This window comes from Euphorbia lathyris, chromosome 8 (genome assembly GCF_963576675.1).
Source record: "Euphorbia lathyris chromosome 8, ddEupLath1.1, whole genome shotgun sequence".
Taxonomy (NCBI): Eukaryota; Viridiplantae; Streptophyta; class Magnoliopsida; order Malpighiales; family Euphorbiaceae; genus Euphorbia; species Euphorbia lathyris.
Window position 1 is genome coordinate 40,190,965 of NC_088917.1, and position 22,243 is coordinate 40,213,207.

Sequence of the window (22,243 nt, forward strand, 5' to 3'; positions counted from 1 at the left end):
GGTATTTAGTCGGGGATCCATTGGAGGTCCACATTGGGGACATTCGGGGACGGGGATGGGACACTTATAACCATCCCCGCCCGGTCCCTGACTGTCAGAAGCACTATACAAACCATCCCCGCCTCATGGGGATCCCAAACGGGGATTCCCCCCCATCGGGGATGGAGAATCCCCAACTAATTGACAAACCTAATTGTGTAGTTCTTTTATTTTGAAAAAAACGTCATAAGGTCCTTATATTTTATCAATATTAACATTTTGGTCTTGTCTCCATCTTGTGCGAAATGCATAAATTCAGCTGACTCTACTAAGCACTCATATTCTTCTAAATCTGTCCCTAAGTCATGATTCATTTCAACTGTTTCAGAACCCTCACTTATATGATTTGACCATGCAATAAAACACTCGTCGTGCCATATCCAATTTGTAAAAGTTTTCATAATTCCATTACAGATTATATGATCCTTAATGAACTCAATACTACCACCTCTGATGTTATAACATTTGACGCAAGGACAAAAAAATATAATCCAAACTCAGAGCATTATCAGATGCAAACTTCAAAAACTCTTGTAAGACTATCCTAAACTATAGTGATCTCATATTAACCACAATCCATGATTTATCCATCTTGAATAAACACAAATCTATAATCAGTTATATTCTGTCTAATTTAACACAAATCTTCTATCAGCCACAATCCATGATTTATCCACCAGACGTGCCAGGGAGCTCGGTGTCCGGCTGAATAGAGAGGAAACGAGGAAGAGCCAGGACTTGACCCGCACGTCATGCGGGTGATATGGCACGGCGTGTGAGTCTGTTTATGTTGCCTTATCCGGCAAGTTCATCCCAGAAGAGACAAGAACTGCTATCCCCTATTTACTGTTTTATCACCTTACTTATTACCATTATACCACTCACCGTATTTACACCACTACCTTCATATTTGTTTCTTCCCATCTTATCCTTTCTAACTATGCATATGATGTAGCCTTAATGAGGCAATTAAGTCTTTTCATTTAAATTTTTTTGATTAGAACTAAGTGTGGAGGTAACAGAACAGAGAATCCCAACTAGGTTGGCATCCACTGCTACTATGAAAACCTCGAACCTGCTTTATTAATAAGAAAAATAAAAGTTTACAATAGAATAGAAACCAATAACTAAACAAACCGATAAAAAGGACGGTCGTTAACATTCTCACAAATAAATTGTGAACAACTTTGTAAGGAGTATATATACTCTTTAATTTGTAAGGAAGAACAACTTTTGATAAACAATTAGTTTCCTTTAAGAGCTTGAATTTCTATCCATTTGGAATTACTCATCCTTTTTTATTGATTTAAAATTAAAACCTTCAATTTCTATTTTATCTAGATTGATATTTATATGTGTTTTGTGAGAAGAGAAAATATAATATTTATAATTGATTAATATATACATTACTTTTCTTTATTGGGATACTGAGTTGAACAGTTTCATAATACATAATAAAAATGGAAAGTGGGGCTTGGCGAAGGAATCAGACAGCCTCATCATCACAAGTGAAACGAAAATGGATTTCTATATATAGCCACTTATTCTGCAATTACCTGAAATCATAAATGCATTTAAAATGTGAATGAATTTCACGTTTAAAATTTTTAAACGACTATAATATGTAAATAAAAATATATAATACCAAATTAAATTAATTTCTTGGTGTTTTGCATCTGAAACATTCACCCCTGCTAGCATAATTATGTTCTCCACATCCCAACCTGTTCAAATAACAAACTCACTATCATTAGTTTTTTTCCCCTATAGATAATAAATTATTCAGGGATAAATATATGATTAATTCAAATCAAAGTTACAATAAACAGCCCAGAGTTCCGGGACTCCGGCCAGGCTCCACCATTGAGTAGGATGGTGTCGTCCCTTTGCAGCCTCTATCTAATATTAGTTTTTTATAGTATAGTTTTAATATTTTAAAGTGGTAGATTTGATTTAAGTTGTATATTTTAATGTAAAAGGTTATGAGCAGTAGGGCTCCACATTTGGAAGGGACTAATTTTAAGACATAATGTTAATTTTCTAAATTAAAACCCCTAATTGAATATTTAAATTGATATTTTTTATTAAAAGTCTGACAATTTGGAGGCTATCAACAGGATTTCGGATAGTCAGGTTGTTTGTCTTAAGAATCAGAATCTCATTAAAGCCATCTTGAAGCTTCGTCCTGCCTTCGATTCTCTTACCTTCTCCCATATTTATAGGGAGCAAAACCGCGTGGCGGATCGCTTGGCAGCTGCTGGGCATGGGGGGATGTTAGGTGTTTCTACCCTTTCCGTTCCTCCTTTTCTGTTACCTTCTCTTCTTGAGGATAGGATTGGGGTCAGTCTTCCTAGACTGATCCCGGGTTAGGTTTTTGTTTGTTTGTTTTTTTTCTTCCCTTCTTACCAAAAAAAAAGAAAAAATTAAAATTAATTAATAATAATGAAAAAATATAATTAAAGTGGATAATATATTGACATAACTTATGAGTTATAAAAGCTATTTATTTATTTATTTAAACCTATTTTTTTATTTATTTAATTTTATTTTCTAAATAACTATGTTATTGTTATTAATTATTTCCAATGAATTCGTTAGGTTCTTAACTCATTTTTTCCTAAATAATTTTTTTTAACTTTTGAGAATAAAAAATTAGATTGCTGAAAATTATAAACAATATAATAATTTTTTAGAAATTAGTATTAGATTTTTAAAAAAAAAATTCTACTATTTTTAGACTGTATATTTTTTAAAATTTTCAATCTCTAACACACCAAAATAACGAAAATTTTAAATTGTTGAAGGTGAATTTTCTTTTTTTTCCCAAAAATCACCCCAACCAGAGAGTTGAAATCAGCCAGCCAAGTGTGAATTTTTCCCACTAACAATAAACCTATTTAACTCTTGTGTGGTCGAGGAAAATTAACCATCCAATTCTTCATGTCTGATTTTCCATACATATTTTGACATATGTAATATAGACCCACATATATTATAAGAGGTTCCACTGTTTTATTTATTTAGTGGAATCACAATACACGTGTTCAAATATGAATTGGATATCTTCCAAATGACATAAAAAACCGAGTGTTTAATATATAAACTCGTCGGTTGAATTTAAAACATCCAATTTAGAAAGATTGTATGGTTAAGTTTTAGGGACTCCACCAGAATTTTGGTAAAAATAATAAAAACTACGATACAAATATTATTTATAAATGGAAGTTTTTATTTCCGATTTGAAGGGTTTAAATTACAATTTAGCTCATAATCTATAAAAAAAGGAAATTACATAAAAAAAATTAGATTTTAATTTTTGTTTAAATTTATGTTTGAAAGTCAAATTTTATGTATTTTATCATTATAAATCTTAAAATATCAAAATATTACCACTTTAATTTTATTTTTATCAATCTTTCAATAAGACACTTATAGAAAAAATACAAGTTTTTAAAAACCCACCAAATTTAATATTTTAATAATTTATCAATCATACTTATTGTATAATTTACCCTAAAAAAACAATTATTGGTCTTCTTACCCTTTATCCTTTGAAAACATTTTCTCATTTCTTATTAACATTAATAAAATTTACACCAATTTGAAGCGTAACTAAAACGATTTACAAATTGAAGGCTATTGTTCATGTCAAATGTTGCTTCCAGGTCATCAAAACTGTGGAAAAAGAAGTATAATTTTTTTTTTCTTTTTTCTTGTTTGGTATAGTATTTGGCAAGTCAATATTGTAAGCAACGTTATACGTCTGACGCTTCAAGAATTAATTAGATTTATATTTTTTTTTATTTTTTTATTTGTTAATAAATAAATAATCATATAAATCTACCTAAATAAATATTATACTATCTAAACAACAATAATATAAAATAATTTAGTTAATATAGAAAAACATATATATTAAAATATATCATTAAAAATATACAAACAACAACATGTCTAATAATCATATCATTAAATCAACTCAAATAAGTATAAAATAATATTTATAAGTAATATAGTTTACCAAAAACTATAAATCGGTATCTTTAAAGTTTTAAATAATAGAGTAAATAATTATAAGGTCCATATGTTTTTACGTAATACATTATTTAGTCTATTTGGTTTTAGAAATAATTCTATAGTTCCTCAGTTTTTGTTTTTGTTAACTGCTTAGTCCTTATGCTTGAGTCAATGGTCAAACTATACTAAATAAATTTTAAAATAACAAAATTACCCTTTACTCTATGTTTTAATAATAAAACAACTATTTTTCCTATTTTATATATTTTTTCTCTTTTTCCTTATATAATCACAATATCTTCAATATAAAGTAATTGATTTATTAATTTTTATATAATTATAGAACTTTATTTAATAACGTAAAATTTATTGACTAAAAAAATGAAGGAAAAATATTTCAAAAATTATCGAAATAGGAGTAAGACTATAATTGTAAAAAATAATTTTATACATCTCTAATCAATTTTAGGAAAGAAGAAGAAAAATATGATTTTTAAAAAATCATAGAAAATTCATAATAATATTTAATGTTAGTTTAAAGATATCATATTAAAGAATAAAGAAAAAATAATTAAAATTTAAGAAAATAAATAATACATTTTGTTAAGTATATTAATATCGGTGCATATGTAGTTCAAAAAATTTTCATTAAAACTATTTACATTAAATTTGACACTAAAAGATAAAAAAATTTATGTATATAACTAGAGACAATTTTGGAAGGACTAAACAATTGATTAAGATAAAACATAAGGATCTTATAATAATATGAAAGACTTACTAGTGTGTTAAGTAAAAACATAAAGACCTTATAATTATTTATCCTAAATAATATAATAGAAACAAGTAACAAATGCAATTAAACAAAAATATCAAACAATAATAAAAAGAATTTACAAACAACCATGCAACAATACTCATGAGTGAATTATAATAAAACCAAAAAAATCAAAATAATAATAATAATAAAACGTTTTTATTACAATCATCATTTAGGTGTTGCCTTGGGTAAAAAAATGTTTAGTTAGTAAAAAAAACTCAGAAAACCTAATCGGGAGAGAATATTGATTTCGAACGCTTAAGCGGGTCTTTTTTGTAACACTATTGAAAGTAACATTAAAAGTTGTATTAAGTTTCCAGCAGTGTAATTGATGTAAATATTATTAATTTTGGTAGATGATAAGGGTGGATGTGAGAGTATGATTGAGGTTTAAGGATGAACATAATTAAGATAATAGAAAGGAAGGGGGAGGAAGAAGTAACCTAGGACAAAGCCAATCACCGGATTTCCATCCAGGGGGGAAAGTTGGAAGGGCAGAATGAATTTTTGGGGCACCACATTTATAGCAGTTAGGCCTGTTAGCATAGTTATGAGCTCCACATGTACAAAACCAGTCACCAGGCAATGTCCTTGTCCACTCAGCTGGATCGGGGGCTTCATACTTAGGGCTAGGGTAACCACACCTCTGGCATTCTTCTCTTTTCTTGAAGTTCTGATGTTGGCATGCACTACACATCCAGTCTCCTCTGCTCATGCTCATTTCTCAATAATGAAAATAGCAGTTGAGGTCCTTATATATTCTGAAATATTTAGATAAGCCTACAATACAAAGTAATAAGAAATATCATCAATGTGAATCTGTTTTCTTTTCTTTATATTAGATTCAATTTCCCAGGCTACATTAGAAAACAAAACGAGAAGAATATACATACTATAGGTATTATGTAATCTCGGTGCAAATGGTGCAGTTGTCGAATCAATTCCTTACGAACCAATCTCCCTTATTGTTATTCCTCTTTACAATTATTATAAACCTACAACCACTCTTCCATTTTATTATATTCGCAAGTGTTTCCATTTCATGTTTTTACCTGTTTTTTTTTTTTTTTTTCTACAAACCATGTATAAAACTCGGGATAAGGTATCAAAATATGTTTATAGTTTTTATAAAATATCAATTTAGGTTTCACGTATAAAATAGCATCAATATAGGTTTAACGTTTAAAAAATGGTACTGATTTAGATATCAATAACGGAACTGGCACATCATTCATATTACTTTTAAGTTTTAATTTCTCTCTCCACGTACAATTGATATAACTTAACAAAGTAATATGAATAATGTGACGTTCCGTTATCGAGGCCTGAATTCAAGGACGGATCCAAATAAAAAGAATATAGAACTAAATAAAAAGATAACATATAAAATTAATAGGGAAAGAATATAATATGATTAATTTAATTATGACGTTTAGCTTAAATTGTATATATTTTGTAAATGTTACGCTTAAATTCGTATTATTTTGTAAACGTTAAGCCTATATTGGTGCTATTTTGTACGTGATGCCTAAATTGATGCTATATTGTAAACGTTTAGCCTCAATTGATATTATGTTGTAAACGTTAAGCTTATATTGGTGCTATTTTGAACTTTGAGCCTAAATTACTACTTCCCAAAAAACCTTAGGCCTATTTTGGTACCTTATCCCTATAATAATGGGTGTTGCTATTTACCGCTCCCTTTTTTCTTTTACCACCCCAAGTTGGACAATTTTACCCTTTTAATAAAAAAAAATTGATTTTTTTTAAGAAAAACGTCAATTTTGACCTAAGCGGGTCTTTCATCCACCCGAGCCATAGGCTGGACGGATGTTTCACCCGCTCAGCCAATGGTTCAAGAGGGTTAAACACCCGCTCATCCAATGGCTTAGGCGGATATAGCATCCGCACAAGCCATTGGGTGGGCGGATGTTTCACCCGCCCAATCCATTGGATGGGTGGGTGTTTCACCCTCCCAAACCATTGGCTGGACGGGTCCGCCACCCACCTAGGCCAAAATTGGGCCTACGTACAAATTTAATATTTTTAGTGACGGAAAATGTTAAATCGTTTAATTTTTTGTGACGAAAAATATAAAATCGTCACGGAAAATATGCATTATGTTCATGATTTTTTTGAAAAAAAAATATAAATTTTAATGTTTCCGACTCATAATCATCTATTTTCGGGATTCGGGTTGTCACATATCAATTATTTTTATAATTTTAATTATTGTTGTTCTGATTCGTGATTTTGAAGAGAGAATTTATAGTTTTTGATCAAAATTATAAAAAATGGCAAAAAGTCCAAATAAGGACGGTAAGTAAAAAAAAACAATAAAAAGCAACTCACATAATATATTAGGAGTCATCAACATGGCTCAAAAAATTGATTGGTCCTGTCTTTCTCAACCACTTTTTTTCTTAATTTTTCAGCTCCTTTTTTCACTAAATTCATCAAAATTGATCTTTCTATTAATTAGATTCGAGTTGCAGTTTTCTATTTGAAGAGAAAGAAGAAAGATTGTCTTTCTTTTTCATCCTTTATACATTTTTTAATTTTTCTTATTTTCTTTATTCATAAAGTTTATTTTAGTTGGATTGCATATATTTTGCCGGATCTCTTAATCCGCTTGAATTGCATCTGTTGTTTATTATATTTTCATTTGTAACATTTTCTGATTTAGCAAGAGTAGAAATGGTAGATCTTATTAGTAGATCACTACATCTACGTGGTTGCAAAAGAAATGATCCAGATCCGAAGATTCAGGAGAGTTTAAATGTTAAAGATTGGATTATAGATGCTTCTCTGTAAATTTGGAATTTCAAGAAGTATATGTTTCATCTGTTGTTTATGTAAGGTTTTATTTCTTACTTTTCTTGTTGTATTTGTTGTTTTCTTATCTATGATATGATGTACGCATTTTCATCAAAAAAAAATTTGATTGGTCCCCTAAACTTATAAAGTTTCTCGTTATCTTCTTCAATTTACTTAAAAATGACATGATTGACTCACTAAATCCACGTGGAAAAACAATATTGGTTTTGGATAAATTAAAAATGTATTTTAAGTAAGTTTAAGGAGTCAATATATCGCTATAATCAAGTTTAGGGGTCTAATAAACACTTAAAACAAGTTATGGTGGCCAGCAAAATCATTTTAAGCAAGTTTAAGTGGCTAACAAGACACTCTGTAAGTTTAGGAGGGAATCAGATTTTTGAGCCAAGTTCAAGGGGCTACTTATATATTGAATTTAAAGAAATTATGTATTTTACACTGTTAGCAAAATAAAGTGGTATTCAACTAATTAATGGTGTTAGTCTTTAGTGATGTAGTACATTGACTTCGATTATATGACATATATTTTACTTTGTTGATGTGGCACAATAAATTGTTAACTTTTGCTTATATGACATATTGACTTGGTAGTATATGACATCAAATTAATAGGTTTTAAGATCAGCCAATTAGAAGATGAGAGATAACCTTCGTCGATAATAGGGAAAGAGCCTGACAAACCAACTAATGCCCTTAAAAATGCTCAATGATAAAAGATGTAGGAGTGTAGAGACAACCACGAGGTTTGCTTAAAAACGGCCATTTTTGAAAGAGTGTGTAATAACTCAATAGTTGAGCGCTCTTGCACCGAAAATGAATGAGGTTAAAGTTGTGGAATGTAAAAATTCATCGGTTGGGGAGCATTTTTCTTTGGGTGGAAGCACCCGCACAAGCAGATGTGGACAATGCAATACAGAAGTGAGAATGTCGACTTGAGTAAGGTAAAGATCGATGAGAATCCAATATTGTGAAAATTTATAATTTCTCTATGTTGACAAGAAAAAAAAAAGTTGTTAGTCGTTTTTTATACTAATAGTGTAAAATTATCAGCTTGTTTGTAATAAGAAAATTTCGCACTCATTTAAATGTAGGGTTATAATTGAGTCGAGCTTTAGCCTGCTCAGTCTTGGCTCGTTCGAAAATTGACGATCCCGAGGTTAATATTCTGTTTGTGAGATCGTTCACGAGCTTTGCTCGCGAGCATCTCCTTAATTATATTCAACTTCGATTGCGAAGAACTTATTAGTTATATTGATTTAAAATTTCTTTAACACAAAATTATATAGTTTTGAAACCTATAAAACTAAATTTTACACAAAACTACTATTGTTTTACATTTTTCCCTTTATAAAAATATTATTATTAAAAAATAATCGAACAAAGCGTGTTCATGAACAATATAATCGAGCTGGTTCATGAGTTTGTTTATGAACCTATAATCAAGTCTGCTCGCGAGCTTTCGAGCTGAGCTTCATCGTGTTCAAACTCGGTTCATTTATAAATCGAACTGAATATGATCGAGCTTTTATCGATCCGAATACCGAACCGCTCATGAGCGACTCGGCTCGTTTACAACCCTATTTAAATGCAAATTTGTTAAACCGGGTAAGTCTTTTTTACGTATTTTCCCTAAAATCTGAAACCTAAGGGTAAAATAAATAAATAAATAAAAGTATTAGGAATTCTAAGAAATCACAATATTCATCGATCCCATAGACTGATAAACCATTATTAAATTTCTTGGGTAAATTACATACGTGGTGTACAATCTTTATATTTTTTCAAACTTTGGTGTATAACCTTAAATTTTTGCTTTGGTTATATGGGGAGACGAAGATAGAAAGAAGAGGAAGGTCTTAAGGTTCTGGAAGAAGTAAATGTCTCGAAGAAGAAGAAGATAAGAGAAGGGAAAGGAAAAGAGAGATCAGGGCCGGTCCTAACAATTTAAGGGTCTAAGTAAATAAGAAATAAGGGCCCTTTTAATATAAAAATTACTAATTAAGCTGTAAAGGTTGGACAAGTCTTTTAATTTTTTTTATTAATGGGCTTTCAGAAAGAATTAGAACCTCCTGTATGATTTTATCACTATCTATATTAAAAAAAATAACTTTCATATATACATGTACAACAACAACAACAACAACAAAGCCTTAGTCCCGAAATGATTCGGGGTCGGTGATAGCTCCCATTTATATAGTGTTTTTAGGATTAATTTAGATTATTTTAATTTGCTTTTAGTTAAGTTTATGTATTAATTTGATAGTTTTTAGTTAAATTCAGCATTTTCCATTATTTATGGCATTTTCGATATTTTCAGGGATTTTCAGGACTATTTGAGCATTTCCGAACCAGACCCAAGCCTTTTGGAGCAATTCCTGACTATTCAGGGACCGTTTGAGGACTTTTGGGACTCGCCAGGGACCATTAGAGCATATTTCGAAAGCCTAGGGACCAAAACGGATAAAAACCAGAGTTCTTCCCCATTTTGGCACTTGTCTCGACGAGACACAAAAGTGTCTCGGCGAGACAAGGCCTGTCTCGACGAGACACATAAGTGTCTCGACGAGACAGGTCCTCGTCTCGACGAGACGAGGCTGGGAAAGGCGCAAAAACGCCTTTCCTTTGCTGGAATCTCGAAATTAAGCCCTGGAAGCCTCTTTTTAATGTACGAAATGTCCATTGTACCCCCGGGGAGACACTAGGGTTTCGCCCTATCTCTATAAATAGGGAGCTACTCTTAGTTCTTCGGGGACGGATTCAAGAGGGAGCCGTCGTAATGTAGAATTTTAGCTTTTTATTTCCTTGCTTTCTAGATTAGGTTTATTTTCAATATTTATTTCTTTCAAGAGCAATTGATGGGAGAAGCGCTAGATCTTCTATTGTGTAATTGAATCAGACAAACGGGTTCTAGATTTCTTCTCTCTTACCCTTTTATCTTTTACTTTTATAATCTATTGAAGCTCTTTTTCCATTGTTCCTATTGTCCTTTCTCTATGATTGGTTTGTCTATGAACTGATCCCCATCCAATCTGGGACGGGGATGAGATTGATTGTATGATTAGGGATCCAGGGTTTATATGATTGCTATTGATTGATTGATTTATGCATGCTTAATGCCTTGAGACCGACATGAGATAGGATTATAGATAGATATGAGACCGACAGGAGATTATCTAGTCTGAATTTGTATGAATTGACCTCGCTAGGACACTAGGAGTGCGGCTTCGTGCATGGGCTGCGGCTTTAGTCTTAATCACCATAGAACCTAATGCTTTGCATGACCTAGGTTATATTGCCTAACCAAGCTATTAACCAAATGCATGTAAATAGGTCATATGGATCTTGATCACGTTCATATTTCTTGTTAGGGTGATTACCGTCAAATAGATACCAAAAATATAAACCTGAACCCCCTAAAATCATACATAGGGTTTAATCAAAGGATTCCTCATCCTAGATTGTACCTTCCATTAATTCACACTCTACCCTATCAATTGTTCACCTTATTTTGTTATCTTTATTGCTTTCAATTAGTTGGTTAATTATCAAAAACCCAAACATTTATCCAACCCTTTAAACAATTAGATCATTCTAGGTAGATTTGCTAGTTATAACAAATAGTCTTTGTGGTTCGATCTCGTGCTTAGCACAATATTACTTGTTGCGATAGGATACACTTGTCCTATTAAATGCTATATATTTTACGAGCATCAAGTTTTTGGCGCCGTTGCCGGGGACTCTTTCGTTTATAATTAGATTAAATTTGCCGGGAACTATTTCGTTTATAATTAGATTAAATCTATAAATACCGACAACACCACCGTCAAGTTTTTGTTAGGTGGCTGTTGCCGGGTACTATTTCGATTTTAATCTGTGTAAATTGAATAGGTTGAAATAATTGTTTAGATTTGTATATATATAAATATATAAAAAAAAATCTTTTTCTCTTGTTATTTTCTTTTTATGCTTATTTCTTTTTTTTTCTAATGGCAGGACCCTATAAGCAAAACACTCGCCAACGCTAAATTGATTTCCAGGACATTCGTTTGGATTTCAAAGCTTAGCATCAGACATTCGGGGTTGGAGTGACAGCCACCCCTGAGGGAGTTTTTCTATCATATTTCTTTTCTGCACTTTATGTTTTGCTTTTATGGATTTTATGAAGTAAATGCATGTGTAAGTGTGGGGAGGAGATAATAGGAAAGAATGGCTTTTGATTCTTGCCATTAATTTCTTATGTTTTTGTTTTAATTTTAGGATTTCATTCTTTATGTTTTTGGTTTGCTTTTTATTTTTCTAGGAATAAAAAGAATCCTAGGCAGTTGAATTTGATACATTTAGCTATCCCAACAATACAGTTGACAATGCGCTTAAAAATTTGCACATTCTAAATGAAATTGATGCATGCGAAAAATTTTGAACAACGTTTGAGTCTCCAAAGAGTATTATTTGCCTAAAATTGACATGGAACGGAACGTTAGTTGAGGCTAGGATTGATACAAATAACCCTTAAATTGTGAGCTAGAGCCATAAAGATCATATTTTTAGACTCATATTTAGGAACAATTGATCTCTTAGGTGTGGGATTACATTTATTGTCTTTGTGCTCATAGGAATTGCATCCAATACTGGTTGAATTTTGTGTTTTTATTAAACTTGAAGTGATTAGGCAACCTAGGTATAGCCCTTTGTGAATTTAGCCTATTCTTTGTTTAGCCAAAATCTCTTAACAAATCCACTAGATAAGCCCCTTTGAGCCTATATTTACCCATTTCTTTGATCAACCCTGTTACGAACCTTAGTCTTCTTAAATACCCTTTCTCACCCAAGTTAATTGACTCAATTTAGTTTTGATAAATCCTTAGACACACCTATCCTTCAAATTCCCGCTAACAATCATTTAAAGGTTGTAATTTTAATAGAAGAAGCAACCTTTACCCATTTGATTTTCACTCTTTTTCCCATCTATTAAAAAAAAATTGGTTAACAACCAAGAAAAAAAAACAATAAAATAGAGGAAAGGATAAAAGACGTGTTTATATTTTTAGTTGCTTCCCGAATACAACCTTGAGCTTCAACCTTCTTATACATAGCGGATTACGTGTCCCTTTTGGATTCTGAATTGCTTGAGGACAAGTAAGATTTAAGTGTGGGGAGGTGGTTGATAGCTCCCTAATGCGAAAAATGTGTCCTTTTTGCAAAAATATTAACTATTTGAGTCATTTAACTTTTTGCCTATAAATTCCCTTTTTCCTACCCTAACCTTTAGCCCACGTTACAACCCTTAAAGACCTATGATTTTGTTTAATTTTGATGCATTAATTTTGACCGGATGGATGATGCAATCCCAACGTGACCACTTTGTACAATTAAATGTAGAGAGCTTACAAATAAAATTTTTTTACCCAAACACTTGAGCGTTAGAGTGACCACTTGTGAGCTATCAATTTTAGTTCTCTTCTTTCGTTTTCAAGAAGTCTTGAGTGATAAAACCAATTAATCAGTTTTGGAGACTCGTCTGAGGTTCATTATGTTTTTAATTGCAAAATGAGTAGTCTGAACTGTTGTGAATAATAAAGCGTAGTAGATTCTTGTTTTTGTAAGGGATCTATTTGTTAATTTTTCTCTACTTTGGATTCTGTCTTGCTTGAGGACAAGCAAGATTCAAGTGTGGGGAGGTTGATAGCTCCCATTTATATAGTGTTTTTAGGATTAATTTAGATTATTTTAATTTTCTTTTAGTTAAGTTTATGTATTAATTTGATAGTTTTTAGTTAAATTCAGCATTTTCCATTATTTATGGCATTTTCGATATTTTCAGGGATTTTCAGGACTATTTGAGCATTTCCGAACCAAACCCAAGCCTTTTGGAGCAATTTCGGACTATTCAGGGACCGTCGGAGCACTTTTGGGACTCGTTAGGGACCATTAGAGCATATTTCGGAAGCCCAGTGACAAAAACGGATAAAAACCAGAGTTCTGCCCCATTTTGGCACTTGTCTCGACGAGACAGGTCCTCGTCTCGACGAGACACTGCCTGTCTCGACGAGACGAGGCTGGGAAAGGCGCAAAAACGCCTTTCCTTTGCTGGAATCTCGAAATTAAGCCCTGGAAGCCTCTTTTTAATGTACGAAATGTCCATTGTACCCCCGGGGAGACACTAGGGTTTCGCCCTATCTCTATAAATAGGGAGCTACTCTTAGTTCTTCGGGGACGGATTCAAGAGGGAGCCGTCGTAATGTAGAATTTTAGCTTTTTATTTCCTTGCTTTCTAGATTAGGTTTATTTTCAATATTTATTTCTTTCAAGAGCAATTGATGGGAGAAGCGCTAGATCTTCTATTGTGTAATTGAATCAGACAAACGGGTTCTAGATTTCTTCTCTCTTACCCTTTTATCTTTTACTTTTATAATCTATTGAAGCTCTTTTTCCATTGTTCCTATTGTCCTTTCTCTATGATTGGTTTGTCTATGAACTGATCCCCATCCAATCTGGGACGGGGATGAGATTGATTGTATGATTAGGGATCCAGGGTTTATATGATTGCTATTGATTGATTGATTTATGCATGCTTAATGCCTTGAGACCGACATGAGATAGGATTATAGATAGATATGAGACCGACATGAGATTATCTAGTCTGAATTTGTATGAATTGACCTCGCTAGGACACTAGGAGTGCGGCTTCATGCATGGGCTACGGCTTTAGTCTTAATCACCATAGAACCTAATGCTTTGCATGACCTAGGTTATATTGCCTAACCAAGCTATTAACCAAATGCATGTAAATAGGTCATATGGATCTTGATCACGTTCATATTTCTTGTTAGGGTGATTACCGTCAAATAGATACCAAAAATATAAACCTGAACCCCCTAAAATCATACATAGGATTTAATCAAAGGATTCCTCATCCTAGATTGTACCTTCCATTAATTCACACTCTACCCTATCAATTGTTCACCTTATTTTGTTATCTTTATTGCTTTCAATTAGTTGGTTAATTATCAAAAACCCAAACATTTATCCAACCCTTTAAATAATTAGATCATTCTAGGTAGATTTACTAGTTATAACAAATAGTCTTTGTGGTTCGATCTCGTGCTTAGCACAATATTACTTGTTGCGATAGGATACACTTGTCCTATTAAATGCTATATATTTTACGAGCATCAGTCGGCTAACATGAACCATCGTATAAAATCGTGAAATCAAGTCGTGTCAGCGACACAAATTCGCTCCCTCCACTCCGTCCTATCCACTACCATATTTTCCCCAATTCCTAGTAAACTCATATCACTCTCGATCACCCTCCTCCAAGTTTTCTTAGGTCTTCCCCTACCCCTCACCACTACATCCCTTTGCCACGCTTCGGTTCTCCTAACCGGCGCATCAAGCACTCTACGTCTCACATGGCCAAACCACCTTAGTCGGTTTTCTCTCATTTTATTCTCAATAGATGTGACCCCTACTTTTGTCCTAATTATTTCATTACGCACCCGGTCCTTTCTCGTATGACCACACATCCATCTCAACATACGCATCTCCGCCACCGACATCTTATGGATGTGGCAGTGTTTCACTGCCCAACACTTCGTACCATATAACAATGCTAGTCTAATTGCCCTCCAGTAGAATTTTCCCTTCAATCTATTAGGCATGTCGGGATCACAAAGGAAGCCCGTAGCACTCTTCCACTTCGACCAACCAGCTTTAATCCTATGAGCAACATCTCCATCTACTTCTCCATCCGTTTGGATAATAGATCCTAAATACCGGAAGCAATTCAAGGCCTGAACAACTCTCCCATCTAGGGTGATTGTCCCTGCCTCCCTACTCCTATGGCCGCTAAACTTACACTCCAAATATTCTGTCTTACTTCGACTCAACTTAAATCCTCTAGATTCTAGAGTTTGTCTCCATAGTTCCAACTTCCTCTCCACTCCTTCTTTCGTCTCATCAACCAACATAATATCATCTGCAAACAGCATGCACCATGGTATACCATCTTGAAGTGAACTTGTTAGTTCATCCATAACGATGACAAAAAGAAATGGGCTTAGTGCGGAACCTTGATGCACTCCGATCGTAATAGGAAACTCTTTAGTCTTCCCAACACTAGTACGTACACTCGTGCATACTCCCTCATACATGTCCTTTATGATGTCAATATATTTCTGTGAAATGCCTTTCCTTATCAAGGCCCACCAAAGTACTTCCTTTGGTACCTTATCATATGCTTTCTCCAAGTCAATGAAAACCATATGCAAGTCTTTCTTCTTATTTCGATAGTGCTCCATTAATTATCTCATTAGATGGATGGCTTCCATAGTTGATCTTCCCGGCATAATACATGTAACACTAAAAAAAATTGGACCCCTCTAATTCTGGACCCTAGGCCACCGCACCCCGGGCCTAGGCCCAGGGCCGGCCCTGAAAGAGACTGTTGTCTCCTGAATGGACTCTAGCAAGTGTACTAGATACAAGTAAGTCAAGTATTGTATCCACAGGGATTGAGGACCAAAGTTTATGAGAAATACCTTGTAGAACAGGGTGTTCGTGGTGTGTGTATTATTTAAATTGAGAGATGTTGTTTAAATAGTAACAAAGTCAATGATTTAGTTGATTAAAAGAAGTACTTGATGATGGAAAAAGGCAGAAGAGGTTAAGCACCGCGGAACAGGTTACTTTCAGTCTCTAAACACCCTATTTATTCATGAATCACGCAAAGTGAAGTCAAGGTCTCTGCTTTAATGCTCATTTAAGTCAACTCTCGTGTGTTCTTAAGATTCTAAGACGTACTACAACCTTAAGCGTCCCTAAAGTTGGTTCTTTCTTGCATTACGATCGAAACAACATTTCTATTAAGAAAACCCTTGATACAACCTCCTGACATCTCTGTTTCGGGGTTGAATGCTTGACAAATAGTTCCGTGAAGATGAAAGCAGTTTCCTATCATGCATCTAACACTAACATACATGCCTTAAGTAATGGAGTTAAAGATTCATCAAGCACAACATAATATATCACCATTCATTCATAAATAAGATAATAGCAGACTTACATAACCGGTCCTAACTGGCCAAATCCATTCAAAATGACTACTCACTCATGGTATAGAGTGAACAACCTGAGTTAGTTCCACAAACCTCCATTGATGGAGTCATCTTCCTTAGAGAGCTTCCCTCCCTTCGAGAAGCCAAAATTCTAGTTAAACTATTATCCTAAGTCAAAAGATGTACCGCTCTCCTTCCGTCCACTACGTCTATATAAAGGAAGAAATATGAGCCGTACCACCAAATATTACAAAAAGATTGTTTTTCTACAGCTAATGATACTAGGAAATGATTAATTCTATTTTGACCCTTGAACACTCAAGGGGGTGATCCATCTTGTCATCATGTTGCTTTCTACCTTTCCTTCACCTACTGCCTCTGCCACGCCGCTCCTGCCACTTGTCCAGTCGCTATCTGTCATCAGGTACGCAGCGGAGATCCGCTGGATCAAAAGTTGCTCTTCTCCTCATGGTTCGTTGCAAAACAGGCTGTGTGGTAGCCCTTTGACTTAATCAATACAAATCTGCATAAAACACTTATAAGTTCTCTTTATTTAGGAATATTTCGCCTAAAACACTCACAAATTGTTATTAACATGTTTAATTGTAGTCATATTCAAGCCGAACAAATACCCCCAAATAAAATCCTTACTTGTCCTCAAGTAAACAAAAAGATAAGAACATCACAAGGGATTAGGTATGAATAATGGAAGAATATTTATAGAACAAAGATGAACAGAAACAGAAAGAATTTACTACAGAAGACTTTTTGAGCAGATCATGATTGCTAATGAGGTTTTTTTCCCGCTAGAGTTAAAAATTTTATCCCTTTCCTATGAAGTTCCTCAAAGCTTCAAATTGAACCTCAATCATCATTTAAACCACCTGCATTGCTCCAAGCCTCACTAAGTTCAGGAGGATTCACTCACTCTCAAATGGCCTTTGTTGCCATAAGGGAAGGGATCATCACTCCTCAGCTTAGTACACTCATCGTCAGGTTATGACATTGCTTATCGGCCCTATCTCGATGGATCAAAAGTTTTCCAAACATAGTCTAAAGGTCTTACACATAGGTTGTAACGTTAAGCTAAGGCCAGGGTATGGAAAAGAATGGCTATTTAGTGTAAGAATTATGTCCACATGCCAAGCGACTCAACTTAATTACATTTTAAACATTTAGTGAACTTGTTTCACTTTATTACTCTGCACAGTTTATTTTACAACATTGCCCAAGCTAAACTTCAAACACACAAGAGACAACCAATTCAAACATTTTATTTCAGGCTCAAGATATGAACATATGTTCTGAGCATACAACAAAACTTCACTCAATCATCATTCCTGAGATGTCACCATTTCGACAAATTTATTTTTTTATCCACCCAAAATTTCTTAAAAATTGTAATTTTCCTTAATTCGCGCAGCTTGTTCTGAGGCATGAGACAAATTCAAGGTATTTTGGGATTTCAGTGAAGGGAATTGGTTCCATTACGTAGTGTTCAAGAAAGAATAGGCTAAGGCACAAGTTGGATATCCTAAAAATGTGGGTGCAAAGCACGGGTAGGCTTTTTGTGGAGTGAAATTGGGATCTAAATGCCTTTTTCCTCCTACGTTCTTCCACAATTTTACCATTTTGACTAGGCAACCAAAGCAATACCTACCTAAGGACAATATGCACTAGCCCTCTCATGAAGAAACAATGCATTTTCATGCTAATGTAGGCTCAAGTTCTCACATTTTAGGGCTTTTGCATTGGAGCAGGAGATTCTTTAAGTGAAGATTGAGTTAAAACTTAAAATTTTTTAGAACTTCTTGATTTGGGAGTTTAAATAATTGCACAAAGCTATTACCTCAAATCGCAATCACAAAAGCATAAACAGCTAGGAATAAGACAAGAGAATGAGATAGTTACAAGAAAACAAAACGGACAAATTGCTTAAAGCGGACGTCAAGATTTATTAGAGGGTACATTGCTAAACATATCAGTCTATAACAGCAGCATGTTTCATCTTTTTATCATGTTATGTACAAAAATTTGCAGTTTAAACGCATGCATCCCACCCCCAAATAAAAATCAACATTGTCCCCAATGTTACACTAAAATCATAACATGATCGCATTGGAGTGTAACAATAAATGCAAAGAAGGGTTATAAGTGTTACCAGATGCTTGGATAGCGACAAGTGTGAAGGTTTAGACAAGTGGGGAATGAGAGGACTCAACATCTCGATCCTTAGCAGGAGCAGTACCATCCCCCTTTCGAGGAGGTAGCGACATGTGTTTCAGGGGCAGCAGATTTCGCTCTTACCGGACTTTTGACCGAGGCACCCGAAGGAATTTCCCGCCCATGCTCTTCTACACAGAGGTGCTTCAGCATATCCACCTCATTTTGTAGAATAGCAGTTTTATGCTCAAGGGCATGGATCTGGTCTCGATTAGCTACATTTTGCGCAAACAGGGCATTGAACTTACAGACAATATCATCATTGGTGAGCTTTGCACATTTCATGTAAAAGGCTAGGCCTTTTTCGTGCTCAACTTGCTCGGACTCAGAGGAGACAGAGACAGTAGGTTCACTCTTTCTCTTTCAGCTTTCGACTCTCCTTGATTCAACAAAGTCTGCCATCCAGACCCACTTCCCGTTCACCATTTTCCCAAACAACATGCTATGTAAGCTCCTCAAATCAATCTAGTCAGGGTGGTTCATAATAGTGAGCCGGGTGCGGTCCTCAGGCTTAAAAACTCCAATCTCGGCTGCAATTCGAGTCACGATACTCCCACAGCAAATGACCAAGGAATTCTTCTTTCCAAAGTTGGTAATGTACTCCCCAAACCAATAGCCTAGATTCATTCTGGGCCCGGTTGTCATACTCCACAAAGCCGTAAGGTCGGCATGGGGAACAGTAGCCTGGTTTTCGCGGGCAAAGATGGTGCCAGAGACCAGTTTATGGAGGTACCGGACGGCATAGTCATCAATATTCAACGCCTTAGAAGCACTACCGTCATACCTCGACTGGTTCGAAATAGATTGCCAGAAAGCTTGTGGGTCAAATACATCAGGGGTTTGAGTGAACGCCTCCTTGTAACTTTCCGACTCAAGGTCATTGTCATCCGTGGCACCCAATAGACTGTTGAACATATTCAATGAAGGCCGTTGGGTGTGAGTCATTAGTCTAAAACTAAGCTTGCCTTCCTCGTCCGGGTCTGTGATCTCGGGATGGTGCTTAAACGTAGCCAGGAATTCCAACGTGAGTTCTTTATAGGCCGGCTCCATTATTTCAAAGAAACAGCCGAAATGGCCTGCCTCCATGAGTTTCCGCACATGTACGTCAAGTTTGAGTTTCTTCAAGGTCTCCCAGCAAACTTTTCTCACAGGCCCGAATTCAAGTTGCGCAAGTTCCTTGTAGTATGTCTGCACTGCTGCATCTTTGAACTGAGACAGCTTTTTCACCAATTTTTCATCAGGAATGAAAGCAACTGTGCTTGTTCCCGTCATTTTGCCCTTAGCCTTTTCTTTCTTCGTTGATCCTTCAATTTTTACCTGCTTGTCAGATCCCCGAGTTCTTATCCTACGCTCAAGTCTAAATAGGGTTTCCCAATGATAAAGAGCGCAGAGCATGTGGTGAACCGAGAAATAAAAGTGTGAAAATAATACAAGTCGAACGAGGGGCCGTATTTTTGGCCGATCTCCTTAAGTAGGGAGAGGAAATGAAACGTCCTGTTGCCAACCCGCCTTTATGAGAGCGGTCCAACGGACGCCACCTGGACAAGTGGTTGGCAAAAGGCGCGTTTCTCTGTAGAGGCCCTAGGGCGACGAACGGTCACGCTTCAAAATGAATTTATGACTCGCCTATCCGTTGGATTGTATCGAGGAAAGGAGAGCATGTGAAAGAAGTACCTAGTGACCTATGATGAGACATTTCACTTTTTCAGACTTTTAGTTCGCCTCCCAGTTTCTAAGGATAGCCTTTCCACAGAAAGGTACATCATCCCCCTAATTGAATAGGTAAAAATGTAAAACTTAACCCTTGTGGAAAGGTGTAAGTTTTACATCTTTGCTTGCACCGGAGACACATAATACGGACCATTGCACGACACAAAATGGATCTAAACTACCTTTAACAAAATTTAACAAAATTTGAAATGCAAACTAATTTAAAATGCAAAGTTACTTGTGCTACAATTGGTGTTTGTAGCGAACACCCTGTTTGTGCTTCTACTGGCTTGGGGGGTCTTGGAAGTGAATTGTATCGATCTTCCTTGTGTGATCGTTCTCTGGATAGGGTTTCAATCTTTGCCCATTCACCTTAAAAGGTTCCTGACCCTCCTTGCCAATTTCAACTGCACCATGACCAAACACCTTGTTCACCAGATAAGGTCCTGTCCATCTTGATTTAAGCTTCCTAGGAAACAACCTGAGTCTCGAATTGCACAAGAGAACTCTTTGTCCTTCGTGAAATGTCTTTATCTGGATTTTTCTATCGTGCTACATCTTGGTCTTATCTTTGTAATTCACCGCATTCTCATATGAAAACAGCCTGAACTCCTCCATGTCATAGAGTTGAAGCCTTCGTTGGTCTCCCACAGCCTGTTGCTCAAAATTTAAGAAAGTTAACGCCCAAAAGGCCCTATGTTCCATTTCAACCAGCAAGTGACAAGACTTGCTGTACAGCAATCTAAACGGAGACATTCTGATTGGTGTTTTATAAGCCGTCTTATATGCCCAAAGAGCATCATCAAGCTTGTTTGCCCAGTCTCTCCTAGAACTGCCAACAGTTTTTTCTAAAATTCTTTTGATTTCACGATTGGAAATCTCCACCTATCCACTTGTTTGTGGATGGTAAGGTGTGGCAATTCTATGAGAGACTCCAAGCTTGCCCATCAGCTTCTCAAATTTGGCATTGCAAAAGTGGGTTCCTTGATCACTAATGATCGCTCGTGGGACACCGAATCTGGCAAACAGCCTTTTCAGGAATTTTACAACCACACGGGCATCATTGGTGGGACAAGCCATTGCTTCAACCCACTTGCTCACATAATCAACAGCTACCAAGATATATTTATGCCCAAAAGATGTAGGGAATGGACCCATAAAATCTATGCCCCATATATCAAAAATTTCACAAACAACTATGTTATTGAGGGGCATGGCATTTCTAGCTGAGATATTGCATGTTCGTTGGCACTCATTGCAAGTGCGAACGAACAGATTGGCATCTTTAAAAAGTGTTGGCCAGAAAAAACCTGATTGAAGTACTTTTACTGCAGTTCTGCTAGCGCTATGGTGTCCTCCAGCTTTTCGGTCATGATAATGGCTTAGAACAGCCTGTCCCTCCTCTTGAGATATACATCTTCGAATAATTTGGTCGGCTCACAACCTGAAAAGATAGGGGTCCTCCCAGAAATAATATTTAATTTCAGTATAGAACTTCCTCCTTTGATTAGTGGACAGGTTGTGAGGCTTAAGTGAACTG

General features: G+C 35.2%; 1 protein-coding gene across 1 annotated transcript; it reads right to left on the reverse strand.

Annotated features, from left to right (window-relative positions):
- Window positions 1-1,405: 1,405 nt before the first annotated feature.
- On the reverse strand, window positions 1,406-5,614 carry LOC136203703 (uncharacterized). The gene is made up of 3 exons (XM_065994913.1): window positions 5,320-5,614; window positions 1,685-1,763; window positions 1,406-1,595 (listed from the first exon to the last, which is right to left on the reverse strand). Exons 1-2 carry the CDS (start codon window positions 5,595-5,597, stop codon window positions 1,694-1,696), a joined length of 348 nt encoding a protein of 115 aa, XP_065850985.1. The 5' UTR covers window positions 5,598-5,614; the 3' UTR covers window positions 1,406-1,595; window positions 1,685-1,693.
- Window positions 5,615-22,243: the final 16,629 nt, after the last annotated feature.